Source organism: Polypterus senegalus, chromosome 4 (assembly GCF_016835505.1).
Source record: "Polypterus senegalus isolate Bchr_013 chromosome 4, ASM1683550v1, whole genome shotgun sequence".
Lineage (NCBI taxonomy): Eukaryota > Metazoa > Chordata > Cladistia > Polypteriformes > Polypteridae > Polypterus > Polypterus senegalus.
The window spans coordinates 101,351,348-101,375,618 of record NC_053157.1 but is presented as its reverse complement, the minus strand read 5'-3'; the positions used below and the strand labels follow the sequence as shown (position 1 = coordinate 101,375,618).

At 39.4% G+C, this 24,271-nt stretch overlaps 1 protein-coding gene across 15 annotated transcripts in view; it reads right to left on the bottom strand.

Annotated features, from left to right (window-relative positions):
• adgrl3.1 (adhesion G protein-coupled receptor L3.1) overlaps positions 1-24,271 on the bottom strand; it is a 1,314,450-nt gene that overhangs the window by 249,879 nt on the left and 1,040,300 nt on the right. For 14 of the 15 annotated variants that reach the window (XM_039751107.1, XM_039751111.1, XM_039751112.1 and 11 more), the window contains one exon: positions 6,863-7,031. In XM_039751107.1, the coding sequence (XP_039607041.1) occupies positions 6,863-7,031 (169 nt within the window). Of the gene's footprint in view, positions 1-964; positions 1,554-6,862; positions 7,032-24,271 lie in introns of those variants that run through there. The other variant, XM_039751113.1, reaches the window with a different exon arrangement.

Below are 24,271 nucleotides of genomic sequence, written 5' to 3'. Positions count from 1 at the left end.
AGATGTATAAATTTAAAGTCCTTCATTGTTCAGGCTCCTCCATACCCTGCACTTTTTAGCAGACAATTCTTCTCGGCTTGGGCCACTATTACAGTTCAAGCCACAGGATGGCACTGTTCTTAAGGCCTTCCTCTTTCCCCTCCCCCAGAAAGGATGATTGACAGCTCTCCCATCTCTGATGTAACTTCCAGCTTATGTTCTCCAGAACCAACACCTTCCAGATTGCAAACATCATAACCGGCTCAAACGCCATCTTGGAGCAGTCTTAAGAAGACTGTCATATGAAGAAGGCTCTCATTGGTACTGACTGCTGATGTCATCCATGAAAATAGAAGAAAGGTAGCTTAGAGCTTTTGTGTTCTGTGGTATAAGATTTAATTATAAAAAATAAATTTTTGCTTCCAATAATTTTATATTTTGGTTGCTGCTGAGGAGCCATATGGGAATGTTAAAGATTGTTTTCCCTTTAGAAGAGTTTTTGCTTTTTTTCCTGCACTGGAACAAAAGAAGCCAAGTGTTTGGAAAAGTTACTTGTTAGTTGCACTAGTACTTTAACAGTTCTTAACAGTCAGGTAGGTAGAGCAGTTAAGAGGGCAATAGGGTAAGAGTTCGTTAATATGAAGGAATACAACCAGTGCAAGTGGAGAGCTCTAAAATAAGGAACAAGAGGGGATCAATAAGTTGGAACAGATGGAGAAAAGTAATTTCAACCTCATTGAAAGACAAACAGAAGACAATTAAGGGGAAAGTTTCACAGGATCTTAAGGGTTCAGAAGGTTCAAAATAACTAATAGTTCTTTAATAGATTTTTTTTTTTTTTTAGTTTTACCAGTTTTTTGGCTTAATTCTTTTTTAAATTTTGCCATTTAAGTTGAAATCATTTAACTTTAATAAAACAAAGTTTTAGTAATTCAAAGTCAGATTTTAATAATGGGGCCAGCACAATGCAAATACAGATGCTGGTTTTTTTTTAGAGAATGGCTTGGAGGAGTCCGTCTTTTATGAGGGCTACATAATAATAAATAATAATAATTCATTACATTTATATAGCGCTTTTTTATCAGTTACTCAAATCTGCAGGAGATGCTACCTGATCCAGTACCTTGAGCTCAGGGTTGCTGAATTGGAGAAGGAGGTTGTTGGTCTCTTTTGTAATAGAGAATTGGTGCACCTGGTCCAGGTGTCCTTTAGAGAGATAGTGTGCACCCCTAAAGTGGCATGGGAGGAGACTCCAGACCAGACAGGTAGGAATAGGTTTGTCATGGTCACAAGGTGCATGGTAAATAAAGGGTGCACACTGTCTGGGGGTATCAACCCCAGAAATGGAAATGTCAAACTGACAGGGAATTCTTCTCCAAAGTTCTGCCTGTGCCATATGACAGTCTAGGTAAGTCTGATGAAATTAGAGGACTTAACACATGGCTCAGTTCTTGGTGCTGGGTGGAAGGATGTAGGTTTAAAAGAGGGGCTCCAATGTGTTGAAGAGCCATATGAGTAGGTTAATCGAGGAATGTTTAAACTGTCAAGGAGTTTAGGACAGGCCAGGTTTAGAACTGAAAATGAAGAAACAAACAATAGTGTAAAAATAAAAATGCATAGTAATAATTCTAACCAAACATTTAAATGTAAAAATGAGTAACACATTAAAATTGCTTGGCTTAATGCTAGAAGTATGTAGTGGCACATACTGTAATTGATATGATAGCAATAAAAGAAACCTGGCTTAATAAAAAAGACAGGGATGAGTACAACAAAGAGGGATACACATTTTTAGGAATGATAGAACAGAAAAGGAGTAGGGGTTGCTTTTTATGTCAAACAGAATTTAAATGCAACTCCACTTCTACTGGATGATGAGTTCCATCTTAATGAGGACATCTGGCTTTATCTGGAAAGAATTAGGAATAGAAGTCTTATTTGAGCAGTGTGTTATAGACTCCCAATGAAGACAGTAATGCCAATGAAGTCTTTTTAATAATATTAAAAAATCCTTGTTTACATGGAGATATTACATTCATGGGAGACTTTACATGAATATAAACCTTGCAAATAGTGGAGCACAACAGATTGAGTTTTAGAACTAATCAGTGATTGTCTTTAATCACAATATGTTTAATGTTGGGGGAAACCTGTCTAGATTTAGTATTTTGTAATAATTAAGATAAAATTAAGGGTGTAGAGGTGATTGGACCATTACAGTCAAGTGACCATAATATAATACAGTCCTCAGTGTTTTGGAAGAGTGTGGATGCAAAGACTAAAAGTGTTAAATTTAACTTTGGTTGGGCACATTTTGACCACATGAGACAATGTCTAAGGAGGATAGACTGGGATAAGCAATGAAGTGTGGAGACAGTCGAGGAGAAGTGAAACAGGTTTAAAAATGTTTTACATATAATGCCGGTCAGGTACATACCTAAATTTGGAATCAGTAGGAAATTTAAAAAAAAACTGCAGTTTCAGTTACAACTGAAAAATATGCTGCAAAGAAATAAAACAGATGTATACATTTTATAAGAATAATAACTCCATTATGAATCATAAGGCATATGAGGGCAGGAATTAAGAAGGATATTAGGGATGCTGAAAGGCATTTAGAAAGGAATATAGAAGATTCCCTTAGAATTTTAATAGTAAAAGAACAGTCAAGGAGGAGGTGAAATGCATCAAAAATAGTAAAGGGGAACTAAAAAAATACAGACAGTGAAATAGCAAATGCTCTAAACTCACATTTCTCTGAGGTCTTATATGTAAGGAGGTATTTAATAATGTGGAAATTGTAGAGGGAGAAGTACTACTTAGATTAAATAGGGTCAAATCAAACAAATCACCAGGACCAGATACTGTTTAATTAAGTACGCATATAAACCCTTGACGTATACTTTTAGGAAGTCACTGTGCATTGGGGAAATTATGAAGGACTGGAAAATGGCAAATATTATCCTTTTATATAAAAGGGGTGACTAGGGAGATCTAAGAAAATATAGGCCAGTATGGTTAATGTGTATCATAGGAAAATTATTAAGGAATAAATAAAAAATAAATAAAAATATTGCTCAATTTCGAGGACTTAGAAACCATTTCTGCAATATATAAAATTATTTTACAGTCCCTCCCTTTCAAATATCCAAGATGACAATGGGAAAAAGATCTCTTAATCAATATATCAGAAATGCACAGAATTCCCTCGAGCTCCATATGCGCAACGCATACAATTATTCAACTCAAAATTATATATCGAGAACACCTGTCTCGCTTAAAACTGTCCAAAATGTTTCCAGGGCAAGATCCAACCTGCGAACGCTGCAATCAAGTCCCAGTCTCACTGGGTCACATGTTCTGGGCCTGCACCAATTTAACATAATTTTGGACCAAAGTTTTTAAGTGCCTTTCAGACAGCCTTGGTGTTACAATCACTCCTAACCCATTAACAGCTGAGAAAGTGGAGAAGGACAAACAAACTGTGATTGCATTTACTACACTTTTGGCACGCAGACTTATTTTGCTAAATTGGAAGAATCCTAACTCTCCTCTTTTAGGTCAGTGGGAAACCAATGTTTTATACTATTTGAAATTGGAAAAAATCAAATTCTCAGTTAGAGGATCTGTACAGAACTTTTTCAAAACCTGGCAGGATCTAATTGATAATATTTTAGAATAAGCTCTTACAGCACAGAGGAAGTAATTATATCCACATTTCTTTTTCTTCTTCATTCATCTCTATTGCCCTATTAAACTCATCAATTTAGGTATGTTTACAGGCTTTAAGTTTTACTCCATTGGCCATGCTCTCTTTCTCAGGGGTGGGGGTCGATTTGTTTATTTTTTGTAAAAATGGATCTATTTGTATGGAATGATTACAATAAAATTAATAAAATGTAAAAAAAAAAAATTTGACTTGATAAACAAGTGAGTTTTTGCAATACAAGTAGTCCGTATACGGTTTGTCAGCCGAGCGTCACGTGATCACAACTGAGCTGATGGTTCTTCTCTCTCTCACTGTGGAATTGAAGGCAATCGTCAGTCAGTGTGCCTCACTCATATAGTCAACATTCGCACGAACGTATACTGTTTACTACAGGATTGTGACCATGTGTGCGTGCTGTGACGTGTAATTCCCCGTCTTGCACCCCAAAACACAAAGCTGAGTCTCAATACTTTAGCGACACCATCTTTATTCAGCTTAAACAGGAACAGCGCCGTTATTTTATTGTAGCGGGATCTGCCACTCTCCTATACGCAGACACAGCAGTCAGGCAGTGTCTATGCTACCACAGTTTATGTGTGGTCAAGTGACTGCATGGCTACGTCTAATTTGTGAAATGGAACCATGTGATTATTGTTGCTACGTCTGATTGGTGAAACGGAGTCTTGAGATTATTATTGCTGTGTCTGAGTGTGAAACAGTCATGCAGTAGATCCACTGGTGGCTTCTCTCTGGCAAAAATATAGTGTAATGTGTAAATGGAAAAAAGTAATGAGTCAAGTGTTGCACAATGTAGCAGAGTAACAGTAACGTTTCTTCTTCACAAATGTCCATCCATCCATCCATTATCCAACCCGCTATATCCTAACTAAAGGGTCACGGGGGTCTGCTGGAGCCAATCCCAGCCAACACAGGGCACAAGGCAGGAAACAAACCCCGGGCAGGGAGCCAGCCCACCGCAGGGTTAAAATCCAATAGAAAAAAGTCTTTTAAAAACAACAAGGTTAAAACAATGCTGGAAACAGTCTCTTTCAAAAAGAAAGCCTGGTGTCTTTTTACCTAGTGGCACGCCTGCTTCTCCCATTGGGCCTTGCAACAGGAGAGTCGCCATACCTGCAGCTGACCTTCTTTCCATGTAACTGATCTGGTGGTCTTCCAATCCCTGGCTTCGTTTCAGCTCAACTACATCAAGACTTGGCTTCCTTGCCAACCAGAACACTCACGCCAGGGAATTCACCGCTCAAGCCTCCTGACTCCCACTGCCTTCTCAGCCTCACGCGGCCAGCTGTCCTTTTGCCGGTCACTCCTGTTCCTTCATAAAATGCTCAGCAGGAGTGACCACTTCCAACTGCCCTAGGTGTTGCCCAAACACCCCTGCTAGGGCTCACTGTCCAGCTGCCTACGATCGCTCACTTACTCGCTCATGCTCACACCGGCTCTTTCTCCTCGCTGCTTCCTGCAACCTCCATTCTTCCTTTTCTTTCTCTTTCTTCTTCTCTCTTTTTTTCCATACTGCCAGCTCATCCCACCACTGCCACCAAATGTGACGATGTGGGTTTGCTGCATGCTCCCATCGTCCATCCGAGAGCCCTTGAACCCTGCACCGTCCGTAATGTTACCGATGAGCACAGCAGTGAAGCACGACAAATGGAGCAAGGGGATGGTGCAAAAAGGGTCAAGTGCTTTTATTAAAAACAACAACAAAACAGTGTCCAAATTAAATAATGTGCAGTGCTTTTCAAAAATCATCACCACACTGCACTTAGCTTAGTGAAGGAGCATGGTGATGTGTGACTGAAGTGGTTCCTGGGGTGATTTGCAGTGCGTGATTTGCAGTACGTGATTTGCAGTGCATGTGAGTCTCACTTAGGTGCACAGGTGAGGAGTCGTCCACATCCGTAATTGCTCCTGGTAGCCACGATTGCCACAGGTGAATCACGTCCCCATCATAAATAGAAGCGCAAGGCGGCTAGGAGGAGGAGAAGAAAAAGAGAGAGAAAAGGAAGAATGGATTTTGCAAGAAGCAGCGAGGAGAGAGAACCGGTGTGAGCAAGACCGAGGAAGTGAGCACTCATAGGCAGCTGGACAGTGACCCCTAGCAGGGGTGTTTGGCCAACCCCTAGGGCAGTTGGAAGTGGTTGCTCCCACTGAGCATTTTATGAAGGAACAGGAGTGACCGGTAGAAGGACAGCTGGCCGCGTAAGGCTGAGAAGGCAGTGGGAGTCGGGAGGCTTGGGCGGTGAATTCCCTGACATGAGTGTCCTGGTCACCAAGGAAGCCAAGTCTCGATCTAGGTGAGCTGAACCGGGGCCAGGGATCGGAAGACCACCAGATCAGTTATGTGGAAAGAAGATCAGCTGCAGGTATGTCGACTCTCCTGTTGCAAAGCCCGATGGGAGAAGCAGGGGAGCCACCAGGTAAAAAGATACCGGGCTTTGTGTTTTTAAAGGATTGTTTCCAGCGTTGTTTTAGCCTGGTCGGTTTTTAAAAGGATTGTTTTTTTTCTATGGTGTTTTTAACCTCCACTTCACAACTGTTTTAATAGGTTATTTATTTATTGAAGATTTTTGAGAAGCACTGAACTTTATTTAATTTGGACACTGTTTTGTTGTTGTTTTTAATAAAAGCACTTGACACTTTTTACACCATCCCCTTGCTCCATTTGTTGTGCCTCACTGCCATGCTCATCGGTAACATTAACAACGGTGCAGGGTTCAAGGGCTCCCGAATGGACGATGGGAGCATGCAGCAAACTCGCATCGTCACAACATCATGTCATTGGTAAAGTTTGGAAGTGTCATTTTAGACTTGTTACAGTGATGTGAGCTTGCATTCAGTTGAGAAAAATATACAAAAATAAATTGAATTAAATAAGGGCATTAGTTAAACTATTGGTGTTGCACGCAAATGCAGAATCTATGCTTGTGGGTACATAAATTATGGGGACCTATTTATGAACAAAAAGACTTCTGCAAATTGAATAGTCTTTGAGTTGATATGCTAGGTCATCTAGATAGAGTTTCCTTCTGAAGATGCCAGGGAATATATAAATATATGGATATTTTTATATTTTATCTGTGTAATGAAAACAACTGCATATTTAATGCTGAAATTCAAAATTGCAAATTCAAACAAAAAACATTCAATCAGACTTACCTTCTTTTGGAGGACACAGTGGAATATAAAAATAAACATTCCTTGTAGAGAGTTGAATATGGTAAAGAGATAAGCCATGATAACAGTATTTTCATTGATGTACATTAGTCCAAAAGCCCACGTTAATCCCAAGAGACAGAGAAGTGCTATAGCTCCAATAACCCATGATCTGTAGAGGAGAAAAATAACATTTGCGATATCCAAAGTTAAAGTAGTTTTAAAAAATTAATGCATCTATTAGAAATTTCTGAACAGTATTTACATTTCTTTACTATATAAGGAGTTGATTTTTTGCTTGTGAGATGATTATTTTGAATTCATTTGGGGAAGTATATATTATAGGGCATACACATAATAATACACTTCTAAAAGGTGAAACAAATGATCAGAAAGCATTGAAAAATTAAGCAAATACTGTATTAAATTTTCATTTATGCATAACCATTTTGAATATCATTAACTCTTTACTAAATCTATCACAGTTAGTTTTTTGCCACTAAACTAGATCTGTAGGCTCATTGCTGTATAAAGCCTTGTCATTGTTACTGATTTTCACAGTCATTTTACAATCTTTTTTTGGGAAATTGACACCAAGATTGTAGAGACAGGATATTTTATGTGGAATTTATTGCAGGGAGGGGTGGGGGTGGGGGCTCAAACCAATTTAGCAAGGGATTCTTGCAGGAAGTTGTTATAAGCCAATCCCCAGGAAGGCCATAAAGCTACATAGCTGGCAAGCTTCAGCTAAACAAATGGAATCCACTACTTGAAGGCAGATGTGAAAAGGCCGTGTGTGCACCCATTGGTCTGAGGTATGGCTGTTTGGAATTGTTTTTTGTATTACTGCACCCTATTGGTCTAAAGATTTGGACAGAAATGTATAAAGTTGGTCACTTTACCCCTCTCTCACTCACACCATGGCCATAAAGAGAACACAATTGGGAGCACAACTCAGCAGCCATATTGAGACAAGGTATGTGGCCTGTCCTGAAGAAAGCTGACTAGAAATTATGACTTAACCATGTTTGCTGCCTGAAACAACACATCTAGCATTTATTAGGTTGTATGGCTGCCAATATTTACATGCACTTTGCTTCATTAATATTATTTCATGATTATTATCAATCATACATTATTAAAATGTGTAACTTAACTCCAGCTTGTCATTTTAAGTTTTATGTAATTGCCTCAGATTATAGATGTAGAATTGGAAGGTGGGAAGAAGTGGTAAAGAATTTTATCTTATAAACAGTAGTAAGACAATGGAATTTGAGGCATTCTGATAATGTCCACATAATAAAGAGTACAAAAAGGGAAAGTAAAGCCAAAAAGGACTCCACTAAAACAAAACACCTGTTTTCAAAAAAAGCATCTGACTTTACTAGCAACATCCCTCGCTTGTGAACACATTGCTTCAAAGTCCAAATAGCTAATCTGTAACAAAGTCATTTTAGCCACAGAACATAATAATAAACCATTTTCTTAAATAAAAATTACAGTTCTCCTGTTTGTACCATTTATAGCCAATCTTCCATTTTCATAAGCACAATCTCAGTTACTAGCAAATTTACTCTGTTGCCCTGACTCTTAACAACCAAAGAAAGCAGAAAACCCACCTAATTTATTTAACATTTAGTAATTCAAACCCCAATCTACACATTGCTAGTATTGTTATCCATAACAATAACTAATATTGTCAGAGATATCTTTAGCTTTGTTACACACATGAAACAAGACACATTTATACTTTTGATACATCTTTATCAATAATAATAATAATAATAACAAGGCCAATGGGAATATTTATGAATGGAGACTGAATATTATGTTGAGTGATGTGTCATGATTTATATTACTAAAGCTCTTTTTGATAGCATTACAGATTCTACTAGTTGTCATTTGTAATAAGTATAATTTATATTTTTATTTCTCAATCCCAAGTAATTTCCAGCACAATCATTTAAAATGTATTATTGATTCACAGAAACCCATTTCGCTTGAAAGTTCTGTTAAATTTTTGAAACCCGGTGATGAGATGCACAGTTCAAAAGAAATTTCAGGTTAGGGCTTGAAACTCGAAGGTGACATGCACAATTCAAACAATGTTCAATGAATGAGGTTCAAAGATACTAATCTAACATGCACAGTACAAATAAAATGTCAAACATTCTTTATCACAATATGATGACCTACACAATTCAAACAAAGCTTGATGATTGTTGTTTGAAACTCTAAGTTGATATGTGCAGTTCAAATGGAGGACAAAGTGTGTTTCAAAACTTGTAAACAACATGTGAAGTTGCTGATGATTTGTGATCGTTTTTGTGTCTGTGATGTGATTTTCTATGTCTGATATAGCATCAAAAAATAAAAGTATAAAATACATTAAGGAGTTTCACTGCAAAACATATTATATTTCATAGATTTAGAGGTACTGGTGTAGAAGGATTGGTGATTAAATGGCCAATGTCATACTGAACATATATTTTAGAAAAACACAACATAAACTAGTATTCAGCATGCTTTAATGCGTGTTTTCATTTTTGCATGCTATACGACAGGCATGTCAAACTGAGGGTCGCCCGAGGGCCATATGGGTCACATTTGTGTTGTCATGAGGGCCACACACAACAACTAATTGAAGTAATTTAATTAAAATGATTGCAGAATATTTTTACTACTTAAACTTAGAAATGTACGATGTGCATACAAATGGTTTAGCGGCTAGCCACATTCATGAATGCAAGGTAATGAAGTAGTTTAATAAAAGAAAAACAATGAAGTTTAAAACGGTAACATAGACTTGTATGCAACAGCAACAAATACATTGTACAAAAATTACAACAACAAATAAATGAACACATTTATTTACGACTGTTCAATCATTTTTAGTGTTTTGTCCTGAGGCTTGACACCACATTTTAATGACAATTTTTGGTATATCTGGCTGAAATGTCTGTGCAGTTCCGACTTTGATCAGAGATGAGAAGTGTTGATCAGTCAGCCTTGTTCTCTGAGAAGTTTTGTTGATTTCATGAAGGAAAATAACTGTTCACGCACATAGGTAGAACCGAACATTGCCATAATCTTTGTGGCAAACTTTTTGAAGTTTTTAAAATTTTCAGGAAGGTATGAAAAGAAACCAGGTATCCCCACTTCAAGATACTTTGGTCTGAGTGTAGAATCCGACTGCATTTCTAATAGTTCCATCTGCAGGCTTTCTTCTGCCTTGACAACATCAAAGGTGAATGGTGCTGAGAATAATGCAAAGTGGTGTTCAAAAGATGAGAAATCACAAAATCTTTCCTGAAATTCCTTTGATAACAATTCCAGGTGATTGTCATACTTAGCAAAGGTAAGTACAGACTCAGTATTGGCAGTGTTTTTCAGCTCTTTGCACTTAGGAAAATTAACTAAATTTTCATTTGACAACTGTGAATTCCATAAGCTTAGATTTGCAATGAAGCACTTGATGTTTTCATACAACTGAGTGATGAGTTTGTTTTTACCTTGTATTTTCAAATTAAGATCAGTTAGTTGTGCAGTAATGTCCACAGCAAAAGCCAGATCCTGGAGCCAACTTTCATCTTTTATTTCATCTGTGTTTTGACCTTTCATCTCCAAAAACATAATTATTTCTTTTCTCAACAAATAAAATCTTTTCAGCACCTTGTGGCATGACAACCAGTGGACTTCTGTGTAGAATGGAACATCTGTGAACTGATTATCCACATCTTCCAACAACTGGCTGAATTGACGGTGGTTGAGAGCACGGCCCCTGATATAGTTCACTGTCTTTGTGACCATACTAAGCACATAATCCAATTTTAAAATCTTTGAACACAAATTTTGCTGAATGAATAATGCAGTGAAAATGTGCAAATGATGAATCTGGATGAGAGTTTTCTATTTTTAGTCATAACTTGGCAGCAACACCATTATGTCTGCCAAACATCTGTAGATGGTGCATGCAAGTTTACTCAAATCCAAACCATAGTCATGCAGAACCTGCTTGACTTTCTCAAAGATGTCCTGGCTTGTTGTAGTGTCATGCATGGGGATCAGTTCAATCAGTTCTTCATAAATATTAAATTCACTGTCACAGGCCCTGATGAAAACTACAAGCTGTGCTATTCCAGTGATGTCAATTGTCTCATCAATAGCAATAGAAAAATGTTCAAATCTTGATGATGCGGCCTTAAACTGTTGTTTCAAATCACCTGACATTTCATCAACCCCTTCAGCAACAGTGTTCCTGGTTAATGAAATATCTTTGAATAAGTGTGCTTTCTCCAGACATACAATTTGAGACGTTTTTACGAGGCATTGCTTTACAAAATCTCCTTCACTGTAAGATTTCCCACTAATGGCTATCATTCGGCTGAGTTCATAGCTTGCAGTAACGGAAGCAACATTCCCTTTTTCGTAAAAAAGGTCTGCTGCTGTCTCAAGTTAACCTTCAGTTCCTTGAGACTTGAAACACGCATTGGGTCTTCATATTTATCATAAGATCAATGGCTCGTTTCATAATGTCTTTTCAAGTTGTACTCTTTGGGTGTGGCAATGCTGTTGTTTTTAGTAAATTTCCTATCGGAGGAACCGGCATTCATCCATCGATTCCTCCTTTTCCTCTTGGATGCTCTGACGGTCTGGGTCTAAGCATGGTGAACGCTCAAATCCGATCCCGTCTGCGTCACTGCAGAGTGATGGGAATCTGCCGCAGGCTTGGACCCAGGGCACTCATCAGCCCCTGGGCACTCATCAGCCCCTGCAATCTCACTCTCCTCGCTCCGCGCGCAGCCTGCACCACCGCGTCCACTGTCGGAGAATCGCTTACTTGCTGCCGGTCATTAACATCACGGCCGATTTCAGCGAATTCACTCTCATGTTGTACGGGGAAGGCTATAATCACCTTCCCTGCCGTATTCCGCCGGCCAAAGGCTCTAGCGTCACGCCGTTCCTCCAAAGCACGCGGCGTCTCGGATGACGCGACCGCCTTCCCCTTCAGCTTCTGTAGCTCCACGGAGAGAGCACATAGCACCTGCAACAAAGGTGACTCTATGGGCCGAAGGCACTCCTCCATCTCGCGCAGAGCCACCGGCAAGGACAGGAAGACAGACATCGTTGGGCTTATCTGTCCGTCAGCCACACACGTCATCTACCTCCTGCGGGCCTCTCCCTCTGGCCCAATCGGGTCACTCTCTGGCATGGGACGGACATTCCTTGGTCCCGCCTCAGACCAATCATCGGCGGGCACACAAGACATACCGCCCAATCCTGTGCCATCTTGTCTCCCCCTTTCCAGGTGCGGTGGCGTGCCTCCTGGCAGCCTAGCAGCTGCTGCGATTCCTTGAGCTGCAGCGGCTCCGATTTCGCAGCATCTCCTGTTGCCACCCTCGCATTGCCGACAGCGTGTGGACCGGCTTGCTCCTGCCATGGACACGGATCCGGATCGTCCCTGCCTGAAGAAACAAAGGTGAGTCCAACCCCGAAGGACCGACTACCGCGGGGCAGGGCACTTACCTCCTGGATCCCGTCACTCCGAGGCACCTGCATCGGTGTGGCCCGCAGTGAGTGTGTGGGATCTGCTGCTGCGCCGGGCCATCCACAGAATGATTTTTTACTGCAGGTCCCCATCTTGTAACAGACAGAGAATCCTGCCGACTACGCCACTGTGGAACTGGACCTGGACACAGACAGGCGGACAACGTTTTCACACCTAACACACTCATTTTATTTACAACTATATTTACAAAAGTCAGTGCACAACCCAGTGCCTCCAGCACCGATCCCCCAAAGTCCAGGCCTCACAGTCACAAAATGCCTTCCTTCTGGCCGCCTCCACTCCTCTCTCCGAGCTCCATCCTCTTCCACCCAACTCTCGCGATGAATGAAAGGAGGCGGCCCCTTAAATACCAGCCCGAATGGGCTCCAACTGCTATCCCGGCCATCCTCTGCGGACACACCCCTATGTGCCGGTTGCGCATCCGGAAGCCCTCCGGGTGTCCCTAGTCTTCTCCCCAGCACTTCCTGGTGTGGCAGAAGTGCTGAGGTCCAGGGTTCTTCAGGCACCGGGGCGCCTCCTGGCGGTGGCCACGGGCCCCTACAGGGTTGGGCTTCCAAGCCCTCTACCCATGGCCCCCAACACAACCAGGGCGGTCGCCCCCTCGTGGTCTGGAGGAGGCACAAGCCCTCCTCTGGTCCTCCTGGCTGTCCCGGCTAGGCTCCACCCCCACACACATGCCACAGTGTGTAATCTTCAGTACAGAGAGGGCATACCATTAACAATGTGTTCTATCCTAAATGACAGCTTCTGAGCTCTTTTCACATTTTCTAAAGACAAGTGCTTCTCAGTTTGTTTATTACTATTATTTACATTGTTTTATTTTAATTCATTTTTGAACATATTACCCGTGTTCATTAATTGTGTAGATATATAATGTTTGGTAAGAATAAACAAAAATTAACAAAATGTATAGAAGTTATGGTGCGTTTTGCTGATAACAAAAATAATCGTTTGACTGAAATGCTGAAATGTTATGCTGTGTAGATTTATATTTGGCAGTTAAATGTTTCAGTAAACAATAGATTTATTACACAGTATATAGATGTATGTTGTCAGTGTTCTCTGTTACATTTGGTCAGTGTAGCGTCTATCAGTGCAGCTAAAATACATTGAGAGCAACTAATGCATGAGGTGGCAAAAGAAAGCTCAAATGATGTGAGGCCACATACCTTCTGACTCTAATGCCCAGGTGTTTTTTCTCATTATTGCAACTCTACTATTATTACAAGGGCACAGTGTTGGCTCCGAGGCTAGGGATCTGCACTGGAAATCAGAAGATTGCCAGTTTGAATCCTGTAAGTGACTCTACTCTGTTGGGCCCTTGAGCAAGGCTCTTAACCTGAAATTGCTTTGATCTGGGTATGACGTTAATTTTCATCCAGCTCTGTGAGCAAGTCCTCCAATTTACAGGAAGAACTTGGGGGTTTGTGGCAGGATTGGCACTCCACCATAATTAAAAACCTCACACTTTTCCAGTGTGGTGCTGAGCTGTCACTCACTGCATTTGGGTCCCAATCCAGATGGTTCGCTGTGTGGTAGGTGTGGCAACGCATTATCAGTGCATGCTCCCAACCAAACTGTTATTTACTATTATTATTACTGAACACATATGTAAAGCAAATGTGTGTCTTGTTTTATGAGTATGACAGAAAGGACAATAAAGTGCTGAAAAAAACTTACAGTGTTGACGATTGGTAACAGGTGATAGCAGGCATCTGCTTCGGGGAACATTATTGGCAAGCGTCAGGGAAATGTTAAATGTGTCATTGACTGGTTCCGTGCTTCTGTGACTGTAAGATGGGTCAAAAGTGCAGAAATCAAAATAGCTTAGTCTTTCATTAATTATGTTTACATAAATTATTTTCTCTGCTCTGCTGGATGGAGTTGGCATGAGTGATTGCCCCCAAGCCTTTGACAGGATGCATTCACAAGGAGCGGATATTGCTTGCAAAATCATGCTTTTTTGAAAGTTTGGGTCCAGAGGTGCTTTTCTTAGCTGCTCCTTCTTGCCAGTACTTGAGAGAACTTCATGTTGACTTCTTTATGAATCTGCAAAGTATGTTTATATTTTTGTCTCACTAATATAGAAGGCCAGAGGCTCCATAAAAATGGCAAAAAATGCTCTTGATGGCACTGATTCAGTTGAAAAAGAAATAAATACTTATGAAGCACATGCTTTTATATACAGGCAGTCCCCGGGTTACATACGAGATAGGGACTGTAGGTTTGTATTTAAGTTGAATTTATATGTAAGTTGAAACAGGTACATTATTTTAATAAATGCTATTGTTGACCAACTGTAACCAAGTGCTCTGCCAATGAATGATAGAGTTTCACCTCTTTCTGACCTTTTTATTATTTCTAATTTATTTTCAATGGTGATGTTTTTCTCTTCTTTACTGTATCACCAGCACTTGCATCAGATTTGTGTTTCAGAGACATTCTTGAAGGGTGAAGACAAAAGATTATCACAGCAGGAAGGCACCAGACGTCAACATGTCTGATGTATAGGGTGGTCCAGATCTAATTATGCCAATTTCATAACGCTATAACTTATTCAGTTTATTACATAGAAAATCACCAGAAAAATCCCAGACCATCGAAAAGTGTGCGAACTGATGACATGAAAAATCGTCTTCGCGCCGAACTGCAATCGTCCATTATCGGCATTAATCAAAGTCATCCAGACAATCTGGATCTGCATAATTAGATCTGGGCCACCCTATACTGACAAGAGACAACTTCCTGCTATTTGCGTAAAAGTAGAAGCAGGCTTACTATTGAGAATAAATGGAGGCAGTGAGGGGCTCACCCAGCCCACCTCACAGTCACCTCTACTACAGTATGCTGCCTTGAATGTCCGCTGCACCACTGCCCCCATTCAACACGCAACCATCCGAGGCACACTACAATGATACACAAATACCCCCCCACCCCCACCCCCCCATCCTCGTTCACCCTAAATGGCCTCAGTTCAGCCACAACCGGGTCACCGCTTGCAGCATTACCAGCCGCCCACCTAGAATGAAAAGGCAGCCGTGTGTGGTAGGCGGGCAGTAAAACAGCTTGCCGCTGGGAGCCACCCGAGGTGACGCTACACTGCGTGAGCAGCAAAATTGCCCCATTCCAGCCTCCATCCAGCCACCGCTTGCAGTGTCCCAAGGCAGAATATGATGGAGTGGCAGTTACTAAGGCACATGCATCGCAGCTGTGGCCCTGTTTATATGTTGTAGGTCGGATGTCTGTAACCTGGGGAATACCTGTACATTATATTTGGAATTTGATATTGCATATCAGCTACAAATTTGAAAATCACTGAATACTGAACTAGCAATGCTTACTTAGGAGTGCCATGCACGTATACTGCTGTGATGACCATGTTGGATTTACAAACTCTACTGTGAAGTATTTCAGCCTCTCTGGAATGACAGAAATGAAGGAGAATAGAAACCGTATTTTTAATAAGCATGCTGCCTGAGGCAAAATATTGTAACACTGTCTAGTGCCTGCCAATGTTGACCCAATGGGTTCTTGTTCATTTTATGCTCTTTTAGTAATTTGCTACCCTTAATAGGACTGCTAACTTTTAAGTCATACAAATATAGAATGATGTACGACTTTGCAGAATTCTTGTTTTTATAGGCGTTGCTACTAAAGGTGATGTTAATGGCAGCTCTTACTTTGGTGATTTATCCCTGGTGGATATAACTTTTCCAGCACCGTTGCAATACGCTCATCAGTTTAATGGAGATTCTATGTGGAAAAGGCTCACATACCAAGAAACAAGGTTTGTCTCACATTCGTTTTTCATGATGTCTTTTAAAAGTATTTATTGACATATAAATAAGTAATATAAACTGTTTTTTGTAATCAATTTTTTTTAAATTCAATAATCATAAAAAGAAACATTTAAGAGTTAATGAAAGGAGAGCAGATTATCATCAACAACTCCCCCCCATGACGCCTGACCCCCAACCCCCTTTGCGAAATTGCAGACAGCGAGCACCACCCGAGAAAAAGTAATAAGAAAAGGGGAAAATTTGGGATTAAATAACAAATTTATATCAACTTTATTTTTACTGAGACAGCACTGCATGTATGAATCCTACCTACAGGACCTGCAAGACTTGAACTCATGTTAGCACTCCGCAAAGACTGGGAAGCACCACTGCTTTTAGTTATGAACCAATGAGGACCGAGCTGTTGACACAACCGGCTTCTGACTGTGGGGCTACCAATCCTCAGGATCATGTGACAGATGCATCTAAAATACGCATTCAAGCAGTGCTTATGAACATCTGCATTTCAAAGACCTGACATGCTGTCAACACATTAGTATTGAGCAATCCATTACTAGATGAATGGGGAACATGCAAACTCCACATGGACTTAAATCCACTGTGGGATTCAAATCTATAATATTGTATTGTATTGTGTTGTATTGTATTGTATGCTAATCACAATAAAATAATAAACAAATCGGTTGGCAACTTGGCTCTCTTCAACCAACACAAAAGAAAAACACTATGCCTATCCCAATGTTTTGGTAAATGAAAAAAAAGTTAAGTAATTAATTTAAAGATAAATGAGCCTGTGTTTGTATGGTTTTATAACAGTTTTGTGTGAGTTGCTTTTTTTGGGTGATTAGCAACTATTGACCCATAGTTAATATGTATTGGTGAACTACAAATATTTCTTATTCATCCTATGGTACATTTACTTCTGATAACAAACTTTCTTATAGTGAATTAAAAGTCCTAGAATGAATCTACTTTGTTAACTGAGTTGCTATAGTTATCAACATCAAATACTACTACTACTACTAATGATAATAATAATAATAATAATAATAATAATAATAATAATAATAATAATAATAATAATAATAATAAGAATAATAATATTATTATTATTATTATTATTATTATTATTACTAACAAAATACCTTCAGTGAGAAGTAGTGTGTTAAAGAAGCAATGAAAAGAAAAGGAAACATTTTGAAAATAACGTAACCTGATTGTCAATGTAATTGTTTTGTCACTGTTGTGAGTGATGAGTGTTGTTGTCATATATATATATATATATATATATATATATATATATATATATATATATATATATTTACACACACACACATAAACATATATATATATATATACATACATACACACACACATATATATAAACATATATATACATATACATACATATCTACATATATACACACACAGCTATTTCGTATCAGTGCAATACGCTGTTTGTTAAAACGGTTGACTCCGCTCTTACGTGCAATAACAAATCAAATCATTCAGTTGTCTTTGCTCATATGTCATTTTAGAGCTGGACGCCTGGCATCTTTTTGGCAACAAGTTCGTTTATGTTTGGTGTGAGGTTCTGTGTTGTGGAGATTCTCAGGATGGATTGCAGGTGCTCATCAGTGAGGCGACTCCTGTGTGCTGTTTTGTTAGTCTTTATCACTGAGAAGAGCTTCTCACACAGATATGTGCTACCAAACATGCACAAGGTTCGAGCCGCATGTAGAAGGACTTTTTTTGTTCTTCAAAGTCACCAAAGCGCCGTGCAAACTCAGTGCGCAATAACTCTAGTAAGCGGTAAGTGTTTGGCAAGGCAGCTGAAGCGCTGCATTATGGGATCTGTAGTTTATTGTGTTACCAGCGCTTCATATACCCGGCTTTAATAACAATAATACAGTATATAAAATGATCTCGGGCGGATATAATTACACCCGGGCGGATGTGGCCCTGCCCTTGAGTTTGACACATATGGACTAAATAGAACTTGAAAAGATATATTTTTCAAATGTGATCGCGCAATTCAGATAGAGTTGACGCGCACTACAGCCTGCATGCCTCAATGAGTCATCCTCCCCTCGCTCTTACTTTTTTACCGTTCATCTAATGAATACACTGAGTATGGCTTTACCAAAACAATCATTGATGGCGAATAAAGTATCCATTATTCGAGTATGTAGAGCGGGATATATATATACATATATATATACCCAGCGTATCGCAGCGAGAAGTAGTGTGTTAAAAAGCTAGAAAAGAAAAGGGAACATTTTAAAAATAACGTAACATGACTGTCAATATACAGTATTTGTTTTGTGAGTGTTACTGAGTGTTGCTGTCATCAAGGATTTGATTATCATTATTTCTTTCAATCAGGTTCGTATTTGTAGGATGTGTTGTGTTCAAGTTACATTCCGTGTTTGTCAATCGTTGTAAAGATGACAGGTTTCATTCATCGATTCGTTTCTTACTGCATCAATAAACAGCTCGTCTTCTTCTTTATCTGAGACCTGACACACTGCATGCACGGGTTTTTACACTGTCTTCCTTTAGCGGGACATTGACTTTTTCCACCGTGTGCTTTGTTTCCACAGTAGCTGCATTTATGAATATGCTTATCAGACGCTTCATATTTTTTGCTGCCTTTTCAATTGTGTAATTCGGTTTTTGTTCAGTGCTCTTTGGAACTGTTGCTTTTTATCTGTGCACTGTGTCAGTTCACGTGAGCCACTCGGTGTACTTGCATCGAAGGTTCCCAGCTGTGCTGGTGCCATCTCGTGCTATGTCCATAGCTTTATTTAATGTTACCTTAGTCCTGGCACTTAAAACTTTCTCTCGCAGTTTCGCTGAGTTTGTGTCAAACACCACCCTGACCATCTCATCTTCCTCTCCATAAGCACAGTCCTTCACCCGTGAATATTTACCCGTGGCAGTTTGCTATTGGATTGCCGCTGACGGACGGCCTTATATGGGCAGGCACTAAATTACAAACGCCAGCGCAGCCTGTCTATGAACTTAATTTAAAGTGTAGGTTTACATCGTGCTTTGTTTCCGAAGTAGCAGAACTCATGAATATGGTTGTATATGTCACTCGCTCACTTCTTATTGTTTCGCTGCCTTCTCAATTATATAATGCATGTTTTCTTAAGCGCTTTTTTGAGGTCTTCCTGGTTTTCTATGTACTGCGTGATTACGTGGGAGGCGTGATGATGTCACACGAAACTCCGCCCCCACGGCGTTGAAGCTCATCTCCATTACAGTAAATGGAGAAAAACTGCTTCCAGTTATGACCATTACGCGTAGAATTTCGATATAAAACCTGCCCAACTTTTGTAAGGAAGCTGTAAGGAATGAACCTGCCAAATTTCAGCCTTCCACCCACACGGGAAGTTGGAGAATTAGTGATGAGTGAGTGAGTGAGTGAGTGAGTGAGTGAGTGAGTGAGTGAATGAGGGCTTTGCCTTTTATTAGTATAGATTATTATTATACATTTTACATAATAGGTGCCTTTCTTAACACTCAAAATCACCTTACAATGAAATTAAACAAAATTAATAAAATATAAAAACAAATAGGATAAAATCAAGTGGCAATAAGGTACAGAGGTAGTAGCAAACATACAAAGATAACAGGCAGTAACAATGTTAAATTCATAATTGGCATGCCAGTTTGAAAAGAAATTCTGAGGGAAGTTTTAAAATGTGTTATTGAGTCTAGTCTAGTCTGAATAAGGTGTAAGTGAGTGATGTTTTTTTTTTTTGTTTTTTTTTATTCATTTTATTGCAATCTATACAAAGCAATCAAGCTTTGCAAAAAGAAAAATTGAGTTAAGAACAGATCGATCCCCACCCCTGAGAGAGAGCAAGCCAAACGGCGTAAAATTTAAGGCTTGTAAACATACCTAAATTAATAAATTCTCTGTGCTTTATGAAATTATTTTAAAATATTACTGATTAGATCCTGACTAGAGTCTGCGTGCGAAAAGTATAGTGAATGCAATCTAAATTTTTGTCTTTCTCCACTTTAAGCCCCTCTGGAAGAACCCCAAACACAGCTGTTAATGGGTTAGGAGGGATTGTAAGTCCAAGGCTATCTAAAAGTTAATAAAAAATTTTTGTCCAGAATAATGTTAATTTGGTGCAGGCCCAGAACATGTGACCCAGTGAGGCTGGGACTTGGTTGCAACGTTCGCAGGTTGGATCATGCCCTGGAAACATTTTGGAGAGTTTTAGTCGAGACAGATGTGCTCGATATATAATTTTAAGTTGTATAATTGTATGCTTTGCGCATATGGAGCTCGAGTGAATTCTCTGCATTGCTACTTTCCACTCCTTTTCCGATATATTAATTGAGAGATCTTTTTCCCAGTGTCTTCTTGGATCTTTGAAAGGGAGGGATTGTAAAATGATTTTATATATTGTAGAGATGGAGTCTAAGTCCTTGAGATTGAGCAATATTTTTTCCAGCATGGATGAGGGTGCAAGATGAGGAAAATCTGGAAGGTTCTGTTTAACAAAGTTCCTGATTTGAAGATAGTGAAAGAAATGTGTAGCTGGAATGTTAAATTTGGAATGTAATTGTTCATAGGATGCAAAGACGTTGTCTATATAAAGATCTCTAAGCAAGTTAATTCCAAATTTTTCCAGATATTAAAAACTGCATATGTTTGCGAAGGTTGAAAGAGGTGGTTCTCTTGCAGAGGTGCCACAGATAGAAGCTTCTCCGTCTTAAAATGCTTTCTACATTGGTTCCAGATTCTAAGTGAGTGGAGCACAATTGGGTTATTTGTATATTGCCGATAGCGTGTTTTATTGGAGCACAGAGCAAGGAATACAAAGAAGTACTGCAGGATTTTACTTCTATTGCGGTCCAAGCCTGTGTATGTTCTTCTATTTGTGTCCAGGTTCTTATCGCCTGTATATTTGCTGCCCAGAAATAAAACTGGAAGTTAGGTAGAGCCATGCTGACTTCTGCCTTTTGTCTTTGTAGGTTCGCTCTTTGGATGCCTGGATGTTTTGAATTCCAAATAAATGAGGTTATTGTTGAATCTAATTGCCTAAAGAATGATTTATTAATGTATATTGGAATGTTTTGAAATAAAAAAGGAGCTTAGGAAGAATATTCATCTTAACAGTGTTAATTCTTCCAGCTAGTGTCAGATGAAAGGTTGACCATCTATGCAAGTCTTGTTTAATTTTTTCCATGCAGACGGCGAAATTTTGTTGATATAGAGCTTTATGTTTACTTGTGATGTTTACCCCTAGGTATTTAAACTGTTCTGCAATGATAAAAGGTAGGGTATCTAATCTAATATTATATGCTTGAGAATTCACTGGAAAGAGTACACTTTTATTCAGATTAATTCTGAGACTAGAGATCTTTTGAAATTCTGTGAGTGCTGCTAAGAAAGCAGGCACAGAATTTTCTGGGTCCAAAATATACAGTACCATATCATCTGCATATAATGAGATTTTCTGTTCCAGTCCTTCTCTGCTAATCCCCTTTATCTGATCAGTATTTCGACAAAGTATTGCCAGTGGTTCAATGGCAATCGCAAACAGCAGCGGTGACAAGTGGCATCCTTGTCTATTGCCACATTCTAGTTTAAAGTAGTCTGAGCAAATGTTGTTGATGCAAACTGAAGCTTCTGGGTTAGTATACAGTAATTTAATCCATGCACAAATGTTCGGGCCAAACCCAAACAGTGAGTGATAAGTTTTTGTGGGATGCCAGATAGAATACCATTACAATAATCTACATATGAGGTGACTAGGGCATTAACCAGCACTTCAGTACTGTATTGCATAAGAACAATGGAATGGAAGAGAGATGGAAGAAGGCAGTCCGAGAAACATTACTTATATGGGAAGAAAAAGAGAGCGTACTTTTTAGAATGACGCCCAGGCTCTTAATCTGGGAAGAGATGTTTGTGTTAATGTTGTTAATTAAAATAGAAGAATGGCTAATCTTCTAGCAATGTTATACCATGGAAAACCAAAAGAGTGTCTGATTTAAAGAGAACATGCCATAGAGCTGAGCGTAAATGGAGGAAGACTAAACTTACCATCCACTATGAAATATTAAAAGTTAAAATAACAGAATACAACAACACTGTCCGTCTTGAGAGGCGCTGCTACTTCTCTAAGATTATAAATAACAATGCTAGTAATCCCAGAGTCTTATTTTCTACAATCGATCGCCTACTAAACCCAGGTAACTCAAAGGAATGCCTCCTAAGTACTTCCAGTAAAACCTGTGAGGCTATCGCTGTATTTTTCAATCAAAAAATTAATGATATTAGAAATAACATTGTATATCCATCCTACACTAAGGATTCTCCTAAACCCCAGCATTCTGCTATAAACAAATTAAACTCTTTCACTAGGATAGATTTACCCGATTTACAAAAAATAATATTTCAATTAAAAACCTCCACCTGCGTCCTTGATCCAATACCAACAAGGTTTTTCAAAGAAGTATCAGGCGTGCTAATTGATAATGTTCTTGACATAGTAAATTCATCATTAGATACGGGGGTCTTCCCAGACTCTCTTAAGACGGCTGTAGTTAAACCCCTTCTTAAGAAACATAATCTTGACCCCTTGGCTCTTAAAATTTTAGACCCATCTCTAACCTGCCTTTCTTAAGTAAAGTTCTGGAGAAGGCAGCCATTATGCAGTTAAATGACCACCTAAATAAACATGCTATTCTTAATAAATTTCAGTCGGGTTTTAGAAAAATTCACAGCACAGAAACTGCACTCGTTAAAGTAGTAAATGATTTGCGAGTGAATGCAGACAGAGGCCATTTATCTGTTCTCATCCTCTTAGATCTGAGTACTGCATTTGACACCATTGATCATAATATTCTTAGAAATCGCCTTGTTAATGGGTGGGCCTCTCTGACAGTGTCTTAAATTGGTTTGAAACCTACCTGACAGGGAGAAAATTCTTTGTTAGTTGTGGTAATTACAACTCGAAGACACATGAGATCCGATATGGTGTTCCACAAGGCTCTAACCTGGGTCCGCTGTTATTCTCAATCTACATGCTTCCGTTAGGTCAGATTATCTTGGGGCACAACATGAGCTACCACAGTTATGCTGATGACAAACAAGTGTACTTATCAATAGCACCTGATGACCCCGATTCTCTTGATTCACTAACACAATGTCTGACATGTATCTCAGAATGGATGAATATTAACTTCCATCCATCCATTTTCTAACCCGCTGAATCCGAATACAGGGTCACGGGGGTCTGCTGGAGCCAATCCCAGCCAACACAGGGCACAAGGCAGGAACCAATCCTGGGCAGGGTGCCAACCCACCGCAGGACACACACAAACACACCCACACACCAAGCACACACTAGGGCCAATTTAAAATCGCCAATCCACCTAACCTGCATGTCTTTGGATTGTGGGAGGAAACCGGAGTGCCGGAGAAAACCCATGAAGACACGGGGAGAACAAGCAAACTCCACGCAGGGAGGACCCGGGAAGCGAACCGAATAGTAACTTAGTAGTAAGTTAAAAAAAGAGAAAACTGAAATCTTAGTCATTGGCAATAATGGATACAATGAGGCTATTAGAAATAAACTGGATACATTAGGATTAAAAGTCAAGACAGAGGTAAAAACTGAGGTAATTGTTGACTGTAATCTGAATTTTAAATCGCATATTAATCAGATCACTAGGACAGCATTTTTTCACCTAAGAAACATAGCAAAAGTTAGACCTCTTATATCTTTGAAAGATGCTGAGAAATTAGTTCACGCATTTGTTTTCAGTCGACTAGATTACTGTAACGCACTCCTCTCAGGTCTACCCAAAAAAGACATAAATCGTTTGCAACTAGTGCAGAATGCAGCTACTAGAATCCTAACTAGGAAAAGAATATCTGAACACATTTCTCCAGTTTTAATGTCACTACACTGGTTACCTGTGTCATTCAGGATTGACTTTAAAATTCTGCTTATGGTTTATAAAGCCTTAAATAATCTCGCCCCATCTTATATATCGGAATGTCTGACA